Genomic DNA, 24,181 nt, shown 5'->3' with positions numbered 1-24,181 from the left:
AGTGGTGAATCTTGGGGGCGTGGCTTCTGTAATCATGTCCTTAGATCTCAAGTGCGGTGACTGTAAAGGTGTAACTCCTCCTTCCCCCACAACCTGAGGCTTTCTTGACACGCTAATTTATTGTACTTCTAAGCCCTTTCCAAATGGGGAGACCACTTCCTCAGCCTATCATCAGATCTGCTTTAATCAGCGGGAACACCTTTTAAGCCACTACTTGGAGCCGATTAAAACACAGGTTTGTCAGAGTGTTATTGTGGCCGGTGCCCATCTCCCGATGTCCTTCTGTGCTGGGAAGAGAGACCGTCTGAGGGTCTCTGCACGGTCATTCCACGTAGTTGTCTCTCCATTAAGTTGTTTGATGTCTGTCTAAGAAAGAAGGAAGTGGTTGTATGGGGTGAAAGGGACTGATGGGATTCTCACACATCTCTCAGAATCTCCTGGAACAGACATGCAGAATAATAGTTATTCATCTGATGTCAAAGAAACTTTATTCTGGTTTGTATGACTGCCAATAGCCAGAACTGAAACATCCTGGTTTCTCTGTTAATGATAGAGAGTAACTTAGGTGTTTTCCTGGATATTTTTTCATGTCTGTAAATTTAGCTGTTATTCATTAAAATTCCTTAAACTGTTTTTCATCCACCCAAGTAATTTTTCTGGTCAAAAACGCCTACTGTGTTCTTTAAAATTCTGAAAATCCTCTGTGTGCTTTTAAAACAATGCTGTTGTTTGACAGTCTAAAGAACCAGTTGGTCATATTTTTTTACATCTTGAAATTATTCAGTTTGAAAAAGTAAAGATGTTTTTTGTTTAGCTGTCTGTAATTATGCACATGCAACCTTGTTTACTGGTTACTAGCTAGCACATGACAATTACATATTTACTGACCGAGAATAGCAACTTAAGCTATTATTTTTTATTTTCTAGTTTTGATTAAGTCCATCACTGGTTTTTCCAAATGTTTTTAGTGTTTCTAAGGGGGGGAAGTGTAGAATTTACACCTTTCCAGTCATCTTGCAGGTTTTGGAAGATGCAGATCAGCACTTGTGAACTAGGAAAGGTTACAATATACATGTGATTCATTGTGGGGGGCGCAGTGGTGCGGCGGGTTTAGCCTGTGCCTGCTCTCTGGTGGGTCTGGGTGTCGAGTCCTGCTTGGGGTACCTTGCGGTGGCCTGGAGTCCCGTCTTGGATGTGTCCCCTTCCCATTCCAGCCTTGCGCCCTCTGTTGCCGAGTTGGCCTCTGGTTTGCTGTGACCTTGCTTGGGACAATTGGTTTCAGACTCTGTGTGTGTATGTGTGAGAGATTTATTGTAAACGCTTAAATAGTGGAACCCTTATGAGCAGTGTGTCCCCTTGGCCTAGAGCTAGGAACTACTGTTTTTGAGATGCAAGGTGCCCATAATGTGCTAGTACTATGTAATGAGTGTCTAATCTGTGTGTGTCTAGTGTACCCAAGTGCAGTGGCTCTCAAAGTGTTTTGGACTGAGGACCACTTTGCCAAATTACAGTGACAAATGGCTACCTATGACTATACCCATTCTTAGCATAAATTCCATGTTAAAATTACAAGACCCCTCTTAGTACATATTTTGTGAAGTTCTACATTAACAAAAAGGTTTACATGAAGAGTGCTTTTCCTTTCGATTTGATTTTGATTGACAGACCTGACGTGTATTTAGTGGCGCACTTTTTGCAAGTCAGATAAGACACCCCATAAAAGAGCATTGTGCTTACTTGGGCCAGGGTTAAAAAAAAATAATCAGATACATTCTTCAGCCCAGTTATTACCTCTTGGCCATCTGTGGTTTTAGGGGCAGTCAGCCAGCTGTTAATCTGTGCTTCGAAACTTTACCAGTTTTACAACAGTTACACATTGAATTGGGCATCAAACTTGTTTAAAGTAGAACTTTTATGAGCCAGTTGTCCAGATGCAGTAATGCAGTCCTAGTCTTAAAAAGATTTTCAACACAGAATAGCTATTGACAAAGCAATATAATACAAGACTTGGCTTGATTTGTGCCTGGAAAACCAACCCTAAAGATATTTTGAAAGATGGCCTTTGCTTTTGATTATGAAGTACATTTTGCTTTTTCACAGAAATGGTTGGTTTTCTTGCACATGGCATATTTGTGTTCAATTAAGGACACGTCTCCAGTTGTTCCTGTGTTTCTAGGCCATGACACAAATTACAGCCTTACGGTACAAGACTCTTTGGCACACGCTGTATTGTTGCTCGAAAAAATAATCATCACTTTAACCATACGGACATGACAGAATGCCAATATTGAACTGGGGCATAAAACCCATTAAGAGAAAGAGACAGTAAATATGAAGAGAGCAGTCTGATGCCTCTAAGAGGGGAGAGCTGAATTGTTAGCACATTTGGAAAGGGTTAACCCTGAATCTATTCATGTGCCAAACTGGTGAAGATGGTACTTGAAATTAAGCTAACTACAATCAATGTAAGATGTTTGCTATATATCGTTTGTTTACTTTTTGTCAATAGCCCAAAGCATACCATTATTTTTTTTCTTCCATCTACTAAAAATATCTTCCACCACATCATTTATATTTAAATCATGGTTGGCATGTGAGGCCTTAATTTAATATGTTTTGTGATAGCTAGTTTATTTAAATAAGTTTTTTATCCAAACCAAAAATTAGAAAGGTTTTTGAGGGTAAAGATTGTGGTTGAAATGAATTAAATCCTCTTGGTTTAATCATTGCTCTATATAATATACATCTAAGGAAAGCTGCTGCAAAATGTGGGAGTTAGGTGATGAAGAGAAATCTATAACCCTGGATCTTACCATGTCTTGGCCATTATGGGACCTACTGTATGACCAGGAAGTCCAGGTTAGGATTGCACTGATATGAGGTGCCACGTTAGTCCCAAACAAATTCTTTCTTGTAGTTACAACACAGCGTCCACGTAGGAACCCTATTCAGTCTCCAGATGGTTTGCTATACTGTACTATAATATATGTAATATATGATTTTTTCTTTTCTTTTCTGTAAGTGAATGTAAGATATTTCAATTCACTCAAAATTACTGAAATACACTTAGCTTCTCATTTGCTCTCTGATGTGGTGATGTTGAATTCCACCAGATAATGATTGTAGTTCTTGGTGGTATGCTTACTGTTCTACCATATTTATTGCATACTGCAATATTTGAATGCAGTTTTGAAATTAAAGTGGTGAGAAACAGCCTTATTAGGCGAATAGCATTTTAATTCAATATTTTCTATTCAAAGACGTTAGACAGATGGTTTTCAGCTCAGTTTTTGGCTGAAAGTGCAGCTCATGTGAATGCACTTATATAAATGGCTTCAGCCACATTAAAGGTTTCAAAGGAAGCTCCTTTTACACTAGTTAAACTTGTATTTGTGGTCACAAGACTGACTAAACCTATTCACATTAACAATGACATTTATTCATGTAGTGGAAGCTTTTGTGCTTTTTCCAGCAGCTTAATAATAACATGAATGTAGCAGAATAAAATAAAAAAGGTCTTCAACTAACAAGATAGGTCAAGTACTATGGATTAAGAATCCCCATGTGGTGCATAAAAAAAGTCAACCAGTCTAATAGAATAACCAGGAGGAGGCTCATCCTAAAGTTCATATAACAAAACATCAGATAAATGAATCTACAATAACAACCATATGATTATATGTAAGTGTATAAATTGATGTATGAAAACATGTAATCAGTTGTGATATGTCAGCATTTTAGGAATGAAATGGTGTACCTAAAGAGGTGGGATTTAAGTCTCCACGAAAATTGGAATGGAAAGGACTCATAAGTTATAAACAAGATGGGAGATGCAACCTGTCCCCCCAGCTCCCCTCCCCTGACATCACTGTTATATGGTTGTTGATTTCCTGCTCATGGATTTCCTGATACCTTCCAGCTTGTAACTGCCAGATACCATTCTGAATATAGAACACTCACTCATGTAGGAACTGTAAAAGACAGTACATCGTTGAAAGAGAAGCCCTGAGTCTTTTCCAAACAGTCTTTATACCAAAGAATAATCTGGGTAAATGTGTAATATTTTTCTGGCTTTCTGGGACGAGTCACTATTCATTTCAACAGCTCAATTAGTCATTATGCCCTACGATAAAGAAATGATTAAAAAAAAGTCATTATCGGAGTAATGGCATATGAAAACTACCAAGATTAATCTGAATTTGAAAGAGAGATGCTGACATGCTGATGAACTCTTGAACTCCTATGTGAATGCAAGGAAAGTGAATGCCCGGGCTTGTCTCTGCATTGACTTGATACTTGATATTAACATCCAGAAAAGCCCACTGCTGCTATGCTGTTTTGTCCTTTGAAGAATTGAGTTCCTTGGTGCCGGCATATTAAATGGAAAGATTACCCTTCACATAGTCAGTTATCAGGGTAAGAATGACATCTAAGAGTCAGCATTTTAAAAATAATCCTTTCATTATTCAGTATTTATTCATTCTTCCATATCCACATTTCCCTGAAGTCTTTTGTCGACTTTGATGATGAAGGAGATTACGGGATCTGCTCTACTGGACCAGTTTAAGATGACTCTCAAGTGTAGTATTTGTGTTGCACGTAAACCTCCATGTCGTCCAGTTTGTATCCAACTGTTTGAATAGTATTTACATGTCAGAATGCCTCACATCCTGACTATTACAAGCACACAGTATATACACTAACTCAGCTGTGAATTGCTTTCTGTAAATGTTTACAGGAAACTTCTTGTTAAAGGATGGATAAGAGTGAAACAGTTTCATGCTGGTGTAAGGAAGGGCAGTGTCTGTATTTTCAGGTCATTTCCTATTTCTGCTCTTGATGAACAGGTACACGTGATAGCGGCGTATACTGTCGTTTTTAATAAAGCTTTGCCATTTGTCCTGTGTTGTTTAAAAAAATCAAGAAACTTCAAGTGAGTCATCCAGGGAAATGATGTGCTTGTCTAACTACGTGACAATGTAAGCCCTTATTACAGGTCTCATGTCTTTCAGTGTTTGTCTTTCAGTATGGACCAAACGAATCTATTTACCAGTGGGAGTTCAGTATTTAAAAATGTCAAAGAAAAGCTGTGGTCTCTCACTGTATTCATTTTATTTGATTGTGATGAAAGATTAGAAGATAAAACAGGCCTTCCAAGATTTTTAATATTGAGTTACTCTACAGAAGGGAAAAAACTTTGTACCCACTCATATCGAATTTCTGTCAATATTTTTGTTCGGATAAGACTATTGTAGATATTTGTGAACTTAACCTTCAAAGGCTGTTTAAACACAAAAACTAAAGCAAAAACACGCATTATTGGTTTTTGGCTACTGTGCTTATAAAATGTACATACCACAAAACAGTTATGCTTATACATCAGCAAGTATAAAGTAGGATATATGAATACCTTTCTACTCTGCACATAAAAAAAACTCTCAAACATAAAGGCCAAAACTATAATTATTGCCATTGTTATACATTTACAAAGCTTCATAAGTTATAAAGGCTGTTCGAACAGTTACTGCACAGCCAATGCACCATTTATTATGTTCAACAAATGTAATTATTTATAAGAACGCATTTATTTTATGTTAATTATTGTTTAAAACAATGAACTGGCCAGCTTTTGTTTGCTTTCTTTGCATGTTGCTGTACCAGCTAGGAATGGTGTTGTATTTCCTCGCATTTTTACAGCAATGCTTAAACAGCTGACATCATTGTAGCCTATTTGGTACCATTTTTGTAACAAATTAATACAGTTTCAGTTATCAGCAGTGCTGTGGGACAGTGCCTCATAGCCTATGTGTCCATTCACACACACACACACACACACACACACACGTTTTCAGAACCGTTTGTCCCATACGGGGTCACGGGGAACCGGAGCCTACCCGGTGACACAGGGCGTAAGGCCGGAGGGGGAGGGGACATACTCAGGACGGGACGCCAGTCCATCGCAAGGCACCCCAAGTGGGACTCGAACCCCAGACCCACCGGAAAGCAGGACTGTGGCCCAACCCACTGCGCCACTGCGCCACTGCACCCCCTGTGTCCATTCACTGCCAGAATAATAATAAACATAAAGCTGTGTAAAATTCTGTTATACAAATAAAAAATCCTTAAACACATCACTGGAAAATGTACCCCAATAATCATAAAGCACTTTAATTTAAAGGAGAATGATGTCACTGCAGATCACATACTGTGTGCCTGAATCAGCCTTCTGTTTAATTTCAATGTTCAATGTTTTTGAATGTTAAATTTCTGTTTGCTATTGTTATTGCACAATGTTTTTATGAATTTGCAGTTAACACTCCTCCAAAAAGACACTGGAACCAGTCCAGCACTGTACTGTTTTCTACATCTTGTCCTTTACTTGTTTTTTCAAAAAGTCATTTTTCAGCTACTCTTCTATTAGTTTTTCACTTACTGGAATACATAGGGGATTAATACCTTGTAACAAGTCCAAATTACATGCTTCCTTAGTGCCTGGAAGTACTGTCATTAAAAAAAAAAAAGACAGGTGAAAGTGCAGAAATTATGTGTTGATTTAGTCAGATAAAAGCATTAGATTATGACATCTACTGACATAAGTGTTCAGACACCTTTTGTAAACAGTTGCTTGGTCCATGAGAAAGCGATGCTGATGGGAATTGGCTCCTTCCTCTCAGACTACAGGACGGGCCCTTGCTTCATGCAGGTCAGCAAACAGATGTGCCAGGGGCAGATGAGCCGCATTGTGTGCACCAAGGTGCTGTGCTGCGCCACGGTGGGTCGTGCCTGGGGGCACCCCTGTGAGATGTGCGCCGCTCAACCCCGACCCTGCCGCCGTGGCTTCATCCCTAACATCCGCACAGGAGCCTGCCAGGGTGAGTCTCGCCAGCGCCATGTACTGGGTACACTCCAGTGCCAACCTTTCAATTGCTAGTGCCCTTTATGTGATGGTCACCCCTAGAGGGAACAGACAGAAAGCAGAGCCTTGGGTCTGTAGACAGAAGGATGCCAGATTAAATCCCAGGAGGGGAACTGCCATTGTACCTTTGAGATTGATACCCACCACAATTGAATTGAACAGGTAAACAGCTGGATGGTCTTAAATATTTAGCCTATAATTACATAAAATTGATAATTATCAAATAGAGTGCGCCAATGATTAGTTTTCAGTCACTAGGGCTTGGAAGAAATTAGTACAACCGAAGATAGATTATAGGGTAAATGTGACATTTACTGTGTTCTCTGTCTCATGTTATTATCTTGAATTTATTCTGATAGCAGAAGCTCTTACAGGTCTAATTTCATCCAGGTCTACTGGATTACTTGTGTAACTTGTTTTAGTTTGTACAGAGTTTATATATTTCTCATTGAATTGTCACCCTTGCACTACTATATTACAGCAAGCAGCTTTAATGATAAGTATTGATTTCATGTTTGCTAAAAGCGCATTGTTTTAAATTGATTTTGCTTTGTTAAATTAACATGGTTCTCATTGAAAACAATTATGTAAAAAATATATTTAAAATAAAGGGACTTATAATATTAACCTACTTTTGATTTCTGCATTTCCAGGCTAATCTTGCCATTTGTTTCCAATGTGTAGCTTATTTCTGGTAGGAATTTTTTGTCAGATTACTTGATCGCTACATTGGAGGTCCAGTCGATTAGTAGCGATTCGATACCTGTTTCCCTCCTCGCATAAACTTGTCTGTTTGTCCCAATGAGAAAAATCAATGTCTCTGATTCCCCCTATAAATACACTAGCTGCATTTCAAACAGGCACCTCTGCGAGAAATGGTACCGTCTACATACTGTACCAGTTTACCCAGCGCTCATCTGCTGGCCTCGCCACTTTCTTTCACTCCAAGTCCTTATCGGTGACTGACAAACTGGCACCATCCTGACATATGGAACACACACACACACACACACACACACACACTTTCAGAACCACTTGTCCCATACGGGGTCACAGGGAACCGGAGCCTAACCCGGCAACACAGGGCGTAAGGCCAGAGGGGGAGGGGACACACCCAGGACGGGACGCCAGTCCGTCACAAGGCACCCCAAGCGGGACTCAAACCCCAGACCCACTGGAGAGCAGGACTGTGGTCCAACCCACTGCGCCACCGCACCCCCGTACATACGGAACAACTTAAGTCAAATATGTAGCACTCTGGGGCAGGTTTTAGTAAACAGCAAATCAAATAGAAATTTAAATCACTCTTTTTTGTACTTTATTTTGGTTTTTTCATTTGCATGACAATATGAGCATCTGAGTTTTCTGTGGTTCAAACTTGATTGTGTTGACAGGAAATTCCCAGTAGTTCTCAGTTATAAAAGAATGCATTCAAAACAGTAGAAAATCAAAGAGCTTTATGATTCCCAACTGACCTACATAGAACACAAAGTAATATATACTTGCTGGATTATATATAATCATCTCTGTGAGCGAGCCAGTCAGGATAGAGCTGGACGGAGTGTCAGCCCATCACAGGGATTATACACCACGTATATAATGTATTATATTATATTATTATATTATATATTTATTCATTTTTCTGTTACCTTTGTCCAAGGCAACCTACAGTGTTACATTTTTACACTAAGCTTCCTAAAATGGATTACCCATTTATACAGCTGGGTCATTTTTTACCGTATCAGTGCAGGGTAAATATCTAGGTCAAGGGTACTATAGCAGAGTTGGGATTTGAACTTGGTTCCTTCAGTTGCAAGACAATGGTTTAAACCATTATACTGCACTAGGCAATAATAGAATCTATGTTTATTTACTAATAATTCACAACTTACTCAATGATGTTGGACTGTAGAGTGTGGCCATTAAGAACAAAGCAATACATATTATAAATAACAATATAAACAAACAATGCCAACAGACATTATGAATGTGCTCAGAGGTGAACGAGGTGAATTAATGTGCCTTGAGATGAAATGATAGATAGATAAATGATAGATCTAGGACCTCCTTTGAGCCCCTCACCAATGAGCAGTGTCCTTCCTTTTTGCCACAGATGATCCAGTTGGGCTTTTCTCAGTACTCAGGTCCATGGGACAGTGAAGCATACTCTTGTTGTGTGTATCACCCTCTCAGCCTGTGTGGGTTTGCTTAGGAATGGGCAAACACCAACCTGTACCCTGGGGGGTCTCTCAGGGCTTTAGACTCTTCTAACCACCTCTTAAACGAGTTTGCATAGCCCTGCCGCCCCCAGCCGGCTCTGTGGACAAGGGGCCTTTCTCAGAGGGCGTGGGCCAAGGCGGAAATTACAGCTAGAATAAATGAGGCCTCTGTTCTGGACAGGCATTGTCCCCAACGCTCACCATTTGGTCCTCTAAAGAGAGCAGATGGTTTTACAGAGAAATCTGTTTTATGGTTTCCAGGGCATGGTAACTGTGATCTCAGGAAGCCAATATTCTCAAGTAGACTCCCTCACCACAAAGATGAGCAAAGTGTTTGAACACAGATGCAAGGAGGAAGAGGGCTGTTAAGGAGCAATCTGGCAAACCAGAAACACAAGCACATATAAAGTACTCATAATACATGGAATAGTGCAAATCCAGTAAAAATTGCTCAGTTGTAAAAGTGGGTAAATAGCTAAGTCGCCTTGAAATTGTAAGTTGCTTTGGAGAAAAGCAACAGCTAAATGAATCAATGTAATGCAAATATAATGTTAAGGGCCATCGAGTCACTATGAACTCTTGGTGACCACCTAAAGAGTTCCTCCAGAAACGTTTGTCCTCTACTTACGTACTTGAGTATTTTTAGGAATCCACAAAATACAGACTGACTCTTAAAAGACATTTAAATTATGATATGATGTAACTTACTCTCAATGTGTTCTGTGGTTATTGTCAAAAACGTACCCCAATTCCAGAGACAAAGAAACATACCTAATTACTTTTACACAGCTGCAAATTTTGCAGGAGCAGTGCAAATTCAGTGCCACACTCAAAGGTGTAAAATCAGACTCTTCCAGTCTCCCTTACATGAGGAGTCTGTATCCATTTACTGTAAACTAGATGTTGCCATTTTTTTAAAAGCTTAGAGAAACATTTATTGCTGACATGCACTTTAATAAACATAGCTCATATATACTACATAAAGAACTAACAAATTGAGGTTAGGGTCCATATTGTTGTGTGTCTTAGAGCACTTCTGTGTATGGAGGGGATGGTGAGTTCTAATGAGTTTTCCCTGAGTGACTAACACAGCGATCCCACCTCTTGCCCAGATGTGGATGAGTGCCAGGCTGTCCCAGGACTCTGCCAGGAGGGCAAGTGCATCAACATGGTGGGCTCCTACGAGTGCCGGTGCTTCCCTGGTCATCGGCAGAATGAGGCCACACAGAAGTGCGAGGGTGAGTGTGTTTAGTATGTGCATGTGCGCCCATGTGCTTTGGTAGGAGTATTGTAGGTGATGTTGAAGGACATCGTGTGTCGACCTGTGGCTTGGGTGCCTTTCCACACTATCCTTCCCACAAAAGTGCAACTCTGTTGCTGCAAGACTAGAATCACATATTCATAGGAATAGCTTACAGTAGAACAACATGACCAAATACAAATTAAATTCAAATGCAATCAACATTGAAAATAAATATATCTAAACAATGGCCCTTTCAACACATGAAATCACACATGGACAAGTTTAATTCCAAAGGACCAGAATCATTCTGAAATAGACATGTTACAGCACTATAATGTGACTTTGTTTGACTGATAATACAAACCATGGCATTGTTGTGCACTTCCCTTTATTTAATTCATAGTATATCCTGTAGTCAATGTGCGATCATCATATTTTAGAGAAACTACATGTCCTTGCATTCCATCATAAGTTCATGTTTCATTTTCTTGTTGCATCAAGCTGAACTCTCCTGTGGGCTGTAGTCAATACAGTAACACAAGAGCTGTTTTAACATAGCTTATGAAAAGAGAGAAGGGGTGAACGACCATAACAGATGGTTTAACCAAAGCCCACCCTAGCAGGAAACTGTAAAAACTGTCTGATTCCTCACAAGGAACAGGACAAAATGTAAAAGGAGTAGCCAGAACAGAAGCAAGTCAGAAAGGATTGTTAAGCTTTGGATTTCAAAATCTTCTCCAAGTCGTTAAAGGTTTTATGTTCTTGAGAAAAATTGAAATTCCACATTAGTGCTGCCGATTTGTAACTAGCCAGTATTTCAGTGCTTAATCCTCTTTGTAAATGATGTGAAAATCAGAGGTATACTCCATTGAATCATATCCTCTGATTCTTGAAGTCTCCAGGCTTCTTCTAATAAATACATGCTTTCACAACATCACTGTGACAAATCCGCTGTTCACTGTCTGTGGTTTTTGGTTGGAATTTATGATTTTTGTGTAAAAGCAGCATTAATGCAACGTGTCATTATCAGACGGGCGAGCAGGTCCTTGCAAAGTTCCTTTTGGATTAAACACGATTTTCTGTTAATGGGCTCCCTCGGACAGACGTGGATGAGTGCACAACGATTCCACAAGTGTGTGACGGAGGGCGGTGCCTCAACTCACCAGGGAGCTACTCCTGCGAGTGCCCTGCCGGGTTCCTGCAGTCCACAGACAAAAAGCAATGCATTGGTAAGTTGGGCTCTTGACAACACCATCTGGGAAAGGGCAGCAACGCAGTGCTGGGCGGGTAGTCCATCCATGTATTTCTGCTGATTTTTTTGTACCGTTACTGCAATATTGTAGAGCCAGTCCCAGGATGCATCAGGCTGCTAAGGTTGGCCCCACCATGACAGGAAAAGCCAAGACATGTTAATGCACTCATAAATAAAATAGAAGCTACTTTTTCAATACTTGGTAGAAAGAAATCAAAATATAACTATTTCCACAGTACTGCCCCTGTGGCTGCTACTATTTCTGCAACAACCATTAATAACAGAAATAATAGCACTATTTATGTCAGTGCACCAAAAAGCAGAGTTAAGGAATGTAAGATATATGCATACGATTAGAGTGTATATAAAACAATATGTAATAACAAGGGTGAAACAAGAAAAACATGGGAAAACAGGGTATCTTGTTTTAAATGTTTAGGACGAGCACGGTAATTGTGTGGTGTTACGGAAACGTAATATTGAGGCCCACCTAGCTGTTCAGAAAAGGAGTGAACAGTGTTCTGTGTGGCCTCTGTTGATAAAGAATGATGAATCTTTCGCTTTGGGGAAAATCCAGCTCTTCCACCCAGGCAGGGAAAAGACATTCCCAAGATGAGATTTGGCAGTGTCTTAACAATGAGTGTCAGCTTGGAGATTTGAGTTACTGTATCTCCCTGACCTCACACCTACAGCATTCCATCGTGGCCAAATAAACTGATGTTCAGCTGTGACCTTGGGTGCAGAACAAAAAGAGATTGGTTTAAGTGAGTTCAACTGTGGGAATGGTCCCTCTGCCTACCTCCGTTGCGAGACATCTTTCTTTATGCAGTCCAATGATGAGCGGCTTTCTGCACGTATACGTCTAAGGATGGTCGAGATGAAGACATTTGTAGAATTGGTTTTAACTCTTGGAAATCATACAGCATTTTGTTTCAATATTGCATTTAAACACCCAAAAATGCACACAGCTTAAAAACTCACCAAGCTATTGACCTCGTTATTCTAATTTTGGTTTAAATTATAAATTAATTATTCTGAGTGAGTGAATGAATGAATGAATGAATGAATAAGTGAATGAATGAATGAATGAATGAATGAATGCATGTATGATTGCTCTGCCATGGCCTGGCAACTAAAATAAAAAAAAAAAAAAACCACACTACGTTCCACACCTGCTGAAGAAAAGGAGCCTTTCAGTAGCAATGAGTTTTCATTGAAAAATAAAAGAACGGGGCACTTAGGGGTGAAGCACTTCTTTAAAACACAATCTGTCCAGGTGTAATTCAAATTCACATCCAAATTTTATTTGTCACATACATAACCATACACAGTACAACGTGCAGTGAAATGCTTTATACAACTGTCTGACACAACAGTTAAAGAAATAACAAGTATCAAAATGTAAAAATGTATATAAAATCTATATATGCATATGCAGCAAATACATAAATATCTATAAACAGATGTGCAGTGGATTATAAATTATTTGTGCAGCATGAAATGCAGTGCAATATGGTGTACAACAATGTAATGTGCAAGATGGTGTAGTTAGTTCAGTTTGAATTTGTATATATGAAATAAAATAGCAGAGGTTGAGTGGTTCCTGGAGGTGACTTTTTTTTCTTTTTTTTAATCCTTGGTGTTGTATTGGTTCAGGGCCCAAACAGCCTGAGGGAAGAAGCTTCTCTTCATCTTCTCTATACTGGCCTTTAGGGAGCGGAAGCGCTTCCCTGACTGCAACAGAGAGAGAAGAGTCCGTTGCTCGGATGGCTGAGGTCTTTTGCTATTTTCCTGGCCTTGTTCCAGCACCGCTTGCTGTAGATAGACTGTAGGTCAGGGAGCTCCATTCGACAAACAGCATTTTAACATAATTTCCCTTCCTGGTGTCCAGGTGACTCAGTGCTGTGTGAAGGAGGTATGCGATGGCGTCCTCTGTGGAACTGTTGGAATGGTATGCAAACTGAAAGTGGGTCCGATGTGTCAGGTAATCAAGAGGTGATGAAGTCTTTGACCAGTCTCTCAAAGTACTTCATCGCAACTGAAGTCAGGGCTACTGGGCGATAATCGTTGAGGCAAGCAGGCTGTGGTTTCCTCGGGACAGGAACAATGGTGGACTGCTTAAAGCATGTGGAGATTGTCGACTGCTCCAGGGAGAGATTGAATATCTCCGTGAACACCGGTGCTAGCTGGTCCATGCAGGCTCTTAGGACCCGACCTGAGATGCCGTCTGGTTCTGCTGCCTTCCTGGTGTTCACTTTCCTGAAGGACCTCCTCACCTCATGCTCCGAGATGGTGAAGGCATTATCCGCCCTGGCATAGATAGGTTAAAATGCAAAAAAAATTGTCTGTTAGTAAAGGGTTTTTATTCCCAAGGGTTAAAAGCTTTGTAGGTGTTTCTTCAACTGTCATTCAAATGATATTTAAAATATCATAAGACATGAACTAAGCAATCAAAATTTAGCAGTTGTAATCTTAACAGCTGTGAAAATGTTTTCTGTGAATCCCTGTGCAGGGATGAAGAATATGAAGAGTAACCTAGACATTTGCTATCCATTTGTTAGCAAATTGCTATCCAGGAGGTCTCTGTGTTTCATCATCAAGGCATTTTGGATGCAGAATGCTCTATAATGCTAACTGTTCTGTAGTGGTGGATGCTAAGGAAGGGCACCGTTTAAACTCTGCCTTAAGCACCTGTCATTGCATGTTCATGAACAGTTCATCCCACCGTAACTTCAGTGCCCCTGTCCTCCAGCTTCCATTTCAATTACAGTATTGCACATTACCTTCTCCTCTGGCTTTGCTGCAATAACAGGCCTGCTGGGAGTTTTATTACCTGCCAGGTGATGTTGTGGTGAAAACAGGAGGCCCACCCTCAGCTGGAGCGTGTCAAGACCTGTACAGAATGAGGGCCAGGTTCATGTCTTCCTCAAGGAAGCTTGGGAGATAGTAGCTTGGAGCTCACACATGGTGTGAGTGCCTGGACCTAACCTGCAATTACCTTCATGGGCTTGCATTAGCATCACATTCCATCTGTGAAAACAGTTGTGAAAAGGAGAGGACAGGTCTGCAGAAAGTACTAATATAATTGGCTTCCCACTGCCAATAAAGTGACAGTTTTGATTTTATTATTAAAATCTATTGAAATGACATGTGTCATGCAGGGTACCTCCCCTGATATGTGACATGTCAGGAATAGCTTTCTCATTGCTTGATATTTGCAGTTTCCTACTGATCTGGAGCACTTTTTAATAAATACTAATATTCATAACTTAATACAAAAGGTATTGTGAAAGATAATATTGTGGCGAAGAAGGATGCAGAGGCAGCATTCATTTCAAAAGTTTTATTCAAACACCGGCACACAGGGAAATAATCCCTCGGCCTGAGGACCCCGTTTCCTCCAGGACCTGGGCGTCTAGCCAGCCTTCCCAACCTGCTTAGCACCCGCAGGCTCTCTTCTCTCTCTCCTCCTTGGCAGACGCAATCACCCCCCTTACATTCCCTGTACGTCACCAAATGCTAACCAGTTACAATAAACACATTTCCCACTCAGAACAGTAACGCAGGTCCTTACGATACTGAATAATGATGTTATGAATGGAGCATAATGGATACCTGAAGTATATATTACAAGGATGTGTGAAGGTATAATTTTAAGTGTAGAATTTATTTTTTATCAAAGTATTACTTTCCCTGGTGTACTTTACACCATCACATACACCGTCTGAACTGCTTGCCCCATACGGGGTCGCGGGGAGCCAGAGCCTAACCCGGCAACACAGGGCGTAAGGCTGGAGGAGGAGGGGACACACCCAGGACGGGACGCCGGTCCGTTGCAAGGCACCCCAAGCTGGACTTGAACCCCAGACCCACCAGAGAGCAGGACCCAGTCCAACCCGATGTACTTCTATACAATAAAAATATTTTGTAGATTTTTTTTTTTGCCTGCATTCCAACAACATAAAGGTAATAAAACATAAACTTGTAAACTGAAGTTTTCTCACTCACGTCCCAATCCTGCCACTGTTTTAATACTATTTAGGAAGGTGTTTATCTTGAATCGTTTCAGTTATATTACACAGCTGTAGAAAGTTCAAATACTACGAAACCATCATTTCAGAAACAAAATGAAAAGTGGGAAGAGCAGGCCGAGGAAGAATTCTAAGAAATAGACAGAGTGAGGGGAAAATGTTGCGCCTGAGGCAGAGAGAGCCAATTTTAGCCTAGGTAAACAGACCCTGGTGAAATTTCTACCATCCAGACACTGAGTGTGTGCAGGTCTGTCCTTGCTTCCTGTCCTGAGGTGAGCCTTTTTCCAGGACATTATGCAAAGAGTACACACACACACACTTTCAGAACTGCTTGTCCCATACAGGGTCACAGAGCCTACCCGGTAACACAAGGCATAAGGCCGGAGGGGGAGGGGACACACCCAGGACAGGACACCAGTCCATCGCAAGGCACCCCAAGCGGGACTCAAACCCCAGACCCACCAGAGAGCAGGACTGTGGTCCAACCCACTGCGCCACTGCACCCCCACTTATGCAAAGAGTAACAAGCTCCAAATACAGGCAGCCAGCAGGATGCAGTCTTTCAGAGGAAGCTGCACAGAAGTGGATGAAGTTATTCCCTGGAATTCTGCTGATTTGAAATATTACAGAAATAAGCTGACATGTTGTCTGTTGCTTTTTATCCTGGTCAAATTTTTCCTCAAGGTTTCGTGAATGTTACTCTGAGGAGTTTTTCTTCCTGTGGCACAAATACCTACATACTCTACAGAATGAGCATTAAATACTTTTTATAATGGCAAATTATTAAAAGTGTTGCCAAGAATTCTAAAATGTCTGCACCTCCCATGTGCCTGTGCAATCTGCAATCTGTGCCTACTGACATTTTAACCTTCTAAAGCAGCTGTTGGTCGCTTTCAGGTTTTACTCTTTATGGTAATTTCAGCTTGATATTTTTTTCTATTCTAGCTAAAGGTTTGAAATATATGCTTGCTTACAAAACTTTAACAAATACTGAATGGGTGTTTGAAGGTCAGAGGGTGCAGTGGGTTTGGTGGGGTCCTGCTCTCTGGTGGGTCTGGGGTTCGATTCTTGCTTGGGGTGCCTTGTGACGGACTGGTGTCCCGTCCTGGATGTGTGTCCACCCCCTCCAGCCTTGTGCCCTATGTTGCTGGGTTAGGCTCTGGCTTGCTGCAACCCTGCCTGGGAGAAGTGGTTTCAGCAAGTGTGTGTGTGTGTGTGTGTGTGTATATAAAGGTCCTGAGTTAAATGCCATGTGTTCAAACAACTCCTCAAATTGTGGATATCTGTACCTTTTGATTCAGAAGTTCCCTTTCCAGCATACCGTATCATAAGAGCTAAGAGGTCTCGAAGTACTGTTTTCATACATTATAACCCATATATAATCCATAACCACTTTGTGCTGACAAAGTACAAGTGTTGATAGAGTGATGGAAGCTCCTATCTATCTGCTGTCGGTTGTGTGGATTATAAAGAGCTTCTGTTTTCGCAGCAGCCAAATGTTAGATAAGGGGTTCCTGAAAATGGATGGACGGATGGATGGATGGATGGATTAAAGAATTGGTGGGTGAAGGTGTGGATGGACTTCTGAGGACTTGACTAGGCAAATTTCTGTAAGATTTCACAAGCTCGACTTTGAGAGAACAGTTGCTGGTATTTTCACAACAATGCGTAAAATGGGCCTTGAACTTATGATCTGCTCCAGAAATTGTCGCATGGAGCCACATGATTGCAGTATAAGTTTCAGTGTCAAAATACCCAGCACATGTAATTGAAAACTGTGATGTAGTATAATGATCATGTGTAATGTGCCTGTTGTCATAGTACAGTGAGTAAAGTGAATGGTACAGTATAAGATTGCAGTAATAATGCTTAATGTGCCCTATTATCCCAGATCAGTAATGTCACCTCTGAGTGAATACAGTGCAGTAAACATGTCACCACCGAGTGAATATAATGTAGTAGTAACAGCACATGTGGGGGAATTTATTATTTTTAACATCACATGTGTTCCTTGTTTCAGACCAGCGAGTGGGGTCCTGCTACAGGAGCCTGGTGAATGGGCGCTGTGCTCAGGAGCTGTCGACCCGTGCCAGCAAAGCCCAGTGCTGCTGCAACTTGGGTCGCTGTTGGGCAAGAGGCACACTGCCCGAGATGTGCCCTTTCCGCGGTTCAGGTAAGACAGAGATGCCGCAGTTTGGATAAAAACACAACAGATTACAGAAAAGTGGTAAAATGGTGAAAGCTATAGCAATGCAATATAGAACAGCAAATATTTTTCATTGTTCTTTTTATATTTCATGGCTACTGTAAGAGGTATTATAATATATACAGTACCAGTCAAAACTTTGAGTACACTTGCTGAAAATTTGACTTTTTTCGTTATTGACTGTGTTTTGTGCCTGGCACTTTGGACTGAGGTGTCCTTCACCTTTGATGTTTTCCCCATAATTATTCTTACGGAATGTGTCACCTTTCAAGTGAGTTATGATAGTCATGCTGGTTGAGATTTTCATAGACTTGGTAAAGGTCATGAACTCTGTGACAAACAAACCAATCCCAGACCATCACACTGCCCCCTCCATGCTGGATAGTGGTAGTAGCACAGGCAGAACTCATTCATTCACATCTCTACATCTTAGAAGTACTTGGTGGTTGGTCCCATATATTTTACATTTTGACCCATCAGTCCATGACACCAACTTCCACTCCTCAAAAGTTCAGTGTTGAAAGTTTCATGCTGGTTCTCTCAGAATCATTGGTACTGTACATTAAGTCTTCATGGGTGAAACAAAATACACACACACACACACACACACACACACACTTTCAGAGCCACTTGTCCCATACGGGGTCGCAGGGAACCGGAGCCTACCCGGCAGCACAGGGCGTAAGGCCGGAGGGGGAGGAGACACACCCAGGACGGGACGCCAGTCCATCGCAAGGCACCCCAAGCGGGACTCGAACCCCAGACCCACTGGAGAGCAGGACCTGGTCCAACCCACTGCGCCACCGCGCCCCCCTGAAACAAAATAATATTTGTATTTTTTTTCTGGTATTCTGTATCAAGTTAGGAGTAAGTTTTTATGGATTTAGATTTGGCTGTAAAGAGCTAATGCTATGCAAATTGTTCTGTGTCCTCCATTAATATTTTGGAACCATATCACAGCACAAACTGCAGCAGAATAAATAATTCATCTCTCCAATGAGTCTGGAAAATTTTATACATCTACAGTCTGTCTTTGACAGTGGAAGACTACCTGTGTTCCCAAAACCTTGTGATCCAGATGAAGAGCAAAAATGTCACTTTTATTTACTCATTAGACTGTCCACACTTTGCAACGTTTTGTATTCTAGGAATTGTCCACTGTGGTTTTACATAGTACTGAAGTCATTCTTCTCCCTCCCTACACAGAGGAGTTTAGTAGGCTCTGCAAAGAGGGGATGCCAATAGACTCCATTCCAGAAGGGAATTCCAGTGTCGTCGGAGGTCGAGTCAGTACTTCCGGAACAAGGAAGTATGACTCCACCATTAACGGACGAGGAGTGAACCCCATTAATGGGGGTAATGGACGCGGACCATCGGAAAAGGAGTATGGTAAACAGATGTCGGACTTATGTTAGCATTTTGTATAACAGTCGTTGTGTCTAATAGTGGGCCCCATTTGTTGGATCATTTGATATTACTCTGTGTCCATGTACACTGCATGCGTTGGTCTGCTTTCGCTTGGTTGTCGGTTGACATTCCCATGGTGTGCAGTAAACTGTTTAACCTTGCAGCAACTCTGACTCGAAGGGCAAACATATGTGAGCAGGTGGCCAACCCATGTCCAAATGGTCACTGCATCCCAGTGCTATCCAGCTATCGCTGTGAGTGCTACATGGGCTTCATGCAGGACACCCGCGGCGACTGCACTGGTAACCCCCATTTTTACCCATTTTACTCCCGCACACATACATGCACGCACAGAAAGTCTTCACAAGTACAGTGCCCATGTACACATGTTCTATGTATGTGTTTGTGTCCATACAAATGTGCATTGTTAAATGATCCTCATACTGCACATACCAAACTGTTATATTCCGTTATTTTGTTAATAATGACATGTTTTAAGAAAGCATATTAAGTGGAATGCTCAAAGGATAACTCCTAGGATTTGGAAGTACAACTTTCTGGTTCACTTCCTTTGTTATTTTATTCATGCATTGATTAACAAAAGCAGCAGTCCTGGGTCAGAAAAATACAGAAACAGCACACACACAGAAATTGCGAATATCACCATATCCATCCATCCGTCCATCCATCCGTCCATCCATCCATCCATCCATCCATCCATCCAGATTTAAATAGCTGCTTGTCCTGAACAAGGTTGCAGTGAGCCCAGAATCAAAGGATGCAAAGCTGAGAAGGGGTACACCTTGGACCGGACACAAGTACATCGCAGAGTAGCCACATACTACTGCTATTAATAATTATATTTTTCTTAAAACCAGTTAAGTGAACAAACTTCTAATACACTTGTGTCCTGTCATATTCAGAATAAATGTATCATACTGCTAGTAGTGTGGATCAAAAGGGACAGGTGTGGCTTTACAATGAAGGACTTTTCAGTTCATTTTCTTTACCGGTGTACCAACATGGTCTTGACAAAATACAAGTCAGTATGTTCCTCCACTTCCCGTGGTGTCCTGTTCGTGTTGCGCTAACAGATGTGGACGAGTGTGCCTCAAGCCCCTGTGAAAATGCTGAGTGTGTCAATACTCCAGGATCCTACTTTTGCAAGTGTCACCCTGGATTCCAGCAGATCCCTTATAGGCAAGCCTGCGTCGGTAAGACATCTCACGCTACAGCTGCAGTGACACTGGACGTGACGATCATCTGACCTCATTGCAGAAAACCCTGTTCCGTACTAAATATAGCCAACCTTCAGAAAGCGTTGACCTCAAAGAGGTATCAGAAAGAACAGACAAAGCACTGAATGAAGTTGTTTCTGAGCCTTTATGCTAAATTTAATGCCATGTATTCACTCTCAGTGGTGACATGTTCCTTTAGATCTTCTGACACATTTTCTATATCTGCGAATGATTCTTATGTCCTCAACATCATGAAAATAGATTTCTTTGCTTTCGCCAGACATTAACGAGTGCCTACAGAACGGCGCGCGCTGCAGGAATGGCCGCTGCCTCAATACAGACGGCAGCTTCCAGTGCATCTGCAATGCAGGTTTCCAGCTGGCCCCTGATGGGAAAAACTGCGTGGGTAAGAGAAAGCCACTGGATGGGGCTTTTCAGATGCTGCAGGGAGTTACAGTAACTCAGTGCTTTTAGAGTTGTGTGGAATAAATATGGAATAAAATTCATGAAAGCCCATGTTCCGTGAATTATAAAATAAAATTTAAAGCTTGTGTTTATTGTGTTAAAGTTTGTGTAAGGTGTAAATGTTCATGCACTATGACTTTAAGATCATCCCCGGATAAACCTTTACTCAACTACTCCTGTAATGTAATGCAAATGTTTATATGTATCTCCAAAAAAATTACTAGGAAGGTGATTAGGAATCATGGATATTTTCTGATAAAGTATTATGCAGCTTCTTGTGTGATGAATGTTGATTCATATGGTGGAAACAAACTAACTGCACTTAAGTACCAGGCGTCTGCATCTAAGTTTCTCTTCCTGCTAACGTAATGCACGCATTGTATTTTTTATGAGCTGTATGTCGCTTTGGAAAAAAAAAAAATATAAAATATAGAGTATATTCATGCAAATACTGTTGTAACTGAATAATTCTCAATGAAGATGTAAAAATTTCAGTTAAAACAGATTTTAGCTTCCTTCATAAATTCTTTCACCTGCAATTGAAGTAGGGAAGTGGAATAATTGCTCAGTATGTGGTAAACAAAAATGTGGACAAAGTCGCTAATTTTATGACATATGACACAGACGTTGAATAATTGAGTACTAACCTGTGCCCTGACTCTAGACCACGATGAGTGTGCAACCACCAACATGTGCCTGAATGGGATGTGCATCAATGAGGACGGCAGCTTCAAATGTGTCTGCAAGCCAGGCTTCATGCTGTCCTACAGCGGTCGCTATTGCACAGGCAAGAAACATTGCTCACGATCACCTTACCACCTCTCCCATCAGTCACAGCTTTACCATGCCATCACACGTTTGTAATGTTACTAAGGGCTCTGCCTCACACTTACACACACCATTGTCTCTCCTCTTAAATGTAGCTCCAAACCACCTACTTACCTGCTTATTTTCTCAGTTCTGCAGGTGACATTGTTCATAGTTATTGTCTTGCACTTGAAGGACCACAGTTAGATTTTACACTTCCAGTGTAGTGCTCTTGAGCAAATTACTTCCCCTGAACTGATCAATTAAAAAGAAGAAACCATTACCTACCTGTATTAATGGGTAAATAATTGTAAATTGCTTGGTATACAAACACAGAGCACACATTGTGTTTTTTTAATATCATTCCATAAATTCCAGCTCTGAAATACATACAATTTCTATTTTTATTTAGATTTTTTGTGGTACCCTTGCCTAATATAAAGGAATAAAACAGCGAGCAGCTTTGGACAAAAATTTCAGTTAAATTGATAAATGTCCATGTTGTCTTATATTTGAAATAATTTAGCAGATGCTTTTGTCCAAGGCAAAGTACAATTCACAACTGTCTGTCTCATCTGAAAAGCATTAGACTGTATTATAGCCATTGCTGTTATGATTACTTAAGGTGCATTTCCATTGTAATTGTCTCCCTTTTTTTACGGAATAGACATCGACGAGTGCCTGACCCCTGGTATATGTATGAATGGGCGCTGTATCAACACAGAGGGCTCTTTCAGGTGTGAGTGTCCAGAGGGCCTGGCTGTTGAAGTCAGTGGGCGCTTCTGCGTCGGTAAGTGCCTCCGCCTCTAATATTTGACAGGCCCTCAGCTGTACCTTCATCTACATCTCAGTTTCCAGCTTTTAATTAATTCTGAAACTCAAGTCAGACCCCAGCCAGTCTTTCATGTAGTGTAGGAGTGACTCATGCAGAGTGACTCAAAGCTGACTGAAATCTGATATCTGCCCAACTCTTTCAGACACCCACATTCGCAGCACCTGCTACGGGGCTTTCAAGAAGGGTGTCTGCATGCACCCCTTCCAAGGTGCTGTGACTAAGTCTGAATGCTGCTGTGCAAACTTTGATTACAGCTTCGGGGAGCCCTGCCAGCCATGTCCCACCAAGAACTCAGGTATTCCTGTGGAAAAAGCAGGATTCATTCCACTACAATAACTACATGGCATTTAATTATTTACTATCAGTTGACCAGTGTGCTCATTGTTGAGCATTATGCATCTAAATTGTTTTTTTTTTTCATTCTAAAAGAAAGACAAAGAAACTGGTGACACCAAATGCTTTGATCCAGTAATTATACCAATTATTACATATTTCTGTTCTTTGTGGTTGACTTTTGCTGCTCATCTGCTTACTTACAACCTGTTGAAACAGGACAAGAACAATAAAATATCAAAAATACTATACATTGTTATTGCAAAGTGACTTGCACTTTTATTCCACATAATTTACCCATTTAAACAGCAGTTTCAATGGGGATGCGATGGCGCAACAGGCTTGGCCAGGTCCTGCTCTCTGGTGGGTCTGGGGTTCGAGTCCTGCTTGAGGTGCCTTGCAATGGACTGGCGTCCTGTCCAGGGTGCGTCCCCTCCCCCCTCCAGTCTTGTTCTCTGTGTTGCCGGGTTAGGCTCCGGCTTGCCGCGACCCCACTTGGGACAAGCGGTTTCAGACTGTGTGTGTGTGTGTGTGTGTACGTGTACGTGTACGTGTACGTACTGTTACTGGACCAGTTCAAGGTAAGTATTTTGGTCAAGGGTACAACCATTGCACTACCTGCTACCACAGTGCACAAGATATTAAACTAATAAAAACACATGATCATTTAGCAAGAATGACCAAAGGCAGATCATCACCAAGTTATTACTAGATGTCTCTGTGTGAGGTTCTGTAATTAAACAGTCATCTAACTTTATTGAAATTTTACTGCCAGCAGTCTCTCCCACAGATAATACTGAGAACATCTTATGTTTTTCTTTCTAAAAGGTTGGCTGGAGATCTGTTTCTTTTGAAAGATGAAAGCATGTTGTGTCTGTTCCAGAACAACCGCCACCCATTCATAGATGGTCTCCACAGTTGCTGTGATAGCTTACCCTTCATTCCCATACAGGAACCCCTTTGAAAATCAGGTTCTAGATTAGCAGAATAGGAAGCATAAGACATTATTGTTCAATCTTGGAATTTAGCATTGTACTGGGTTAGGATTTTATAAAAACCCCAGGACTGAATATTTAAGAATTTCACATTTACATTCAGATTTATTCATTGAGCTTTTGAAATAAACAAAACTGCATCCCATTCCGTTCAGATATCTTGTTTCATCCATTGTTTCAATATTGCTGCTTGCTATATTTCTATGCCTACTTTATAAGGCAATGACTTCCATT

General features: G+C 41.0%; 1 protein-coding gene across 2 annotated transcripts in view; it reads left to right on the top strand.

The window, feature by feature from the left end:
• The window catches only part of fbn2a (fibrillin 2a), a 73,952-nt gene that overhangs the window by 8,896 nt on the left and 40,875 nt on the right, over positions 1–24,181 (top strand). For both annotated transcript variants that reach the window (XM_029252791.1, XM_018744820.2), the window contains 11 exons: positions 6,675–6,872; positions 10,248–10,373; positions 11,482–11,607; positions 17,682–17,834; positions 19,074–19,256; positions 19,439–19,576; positions 20,369–20,488; positions 20,793–20,918; positions 21,642–21,764; positions 22,452–22,574; positions 22,762–22,914. In XM_029252791.1, the coding sequence (XP_029108624.1) occupies positions 6,675–6,872; positions 10,248–10,373; positions 11,482–11,607; positions 17,682–17,834; positions 19,074–19,256; positions 19,439–19,576; positions 20,369–20,488; positions 20,793–20,918; positions 21,642–21,764; positions 22,452–22,574; positions 22,762–22,914 (1,569 nt within the window). The remainder of the gene's footprint in view (positions 1–6,674; positions 6,873–10,247; positions 10,374–11,481; positions 11,608–17,681; positions 17,835–19,073; positions 19,257–19,438; positions 19,577–20,368; positions 20,489–20,792; positions 20,919–21,641; positions 21,765–22,451; positions 22,575–22,761; positions 22,915–24,181) is intronic.

The sequence above is a fragment of the Scleropages formosus genome, chromosome 6, assembly GCF_900964775.1.
Source record: "Scleropages formosus chromosome 6, fSclFor1.1, whole genome shotgun sequence".
Lineage (NCBI taxonomy): Eukaryota > Metazoa > Chordata > Actinopteri > Osteoglossiformes > Osteoglossidae > Scleropages > Scleropages formosus.
The sequence above is the reverse complement of the archived record's forward strand: the minus strand, read 5'-3'. Positions and strand labels throughout refer to the sequence as shown.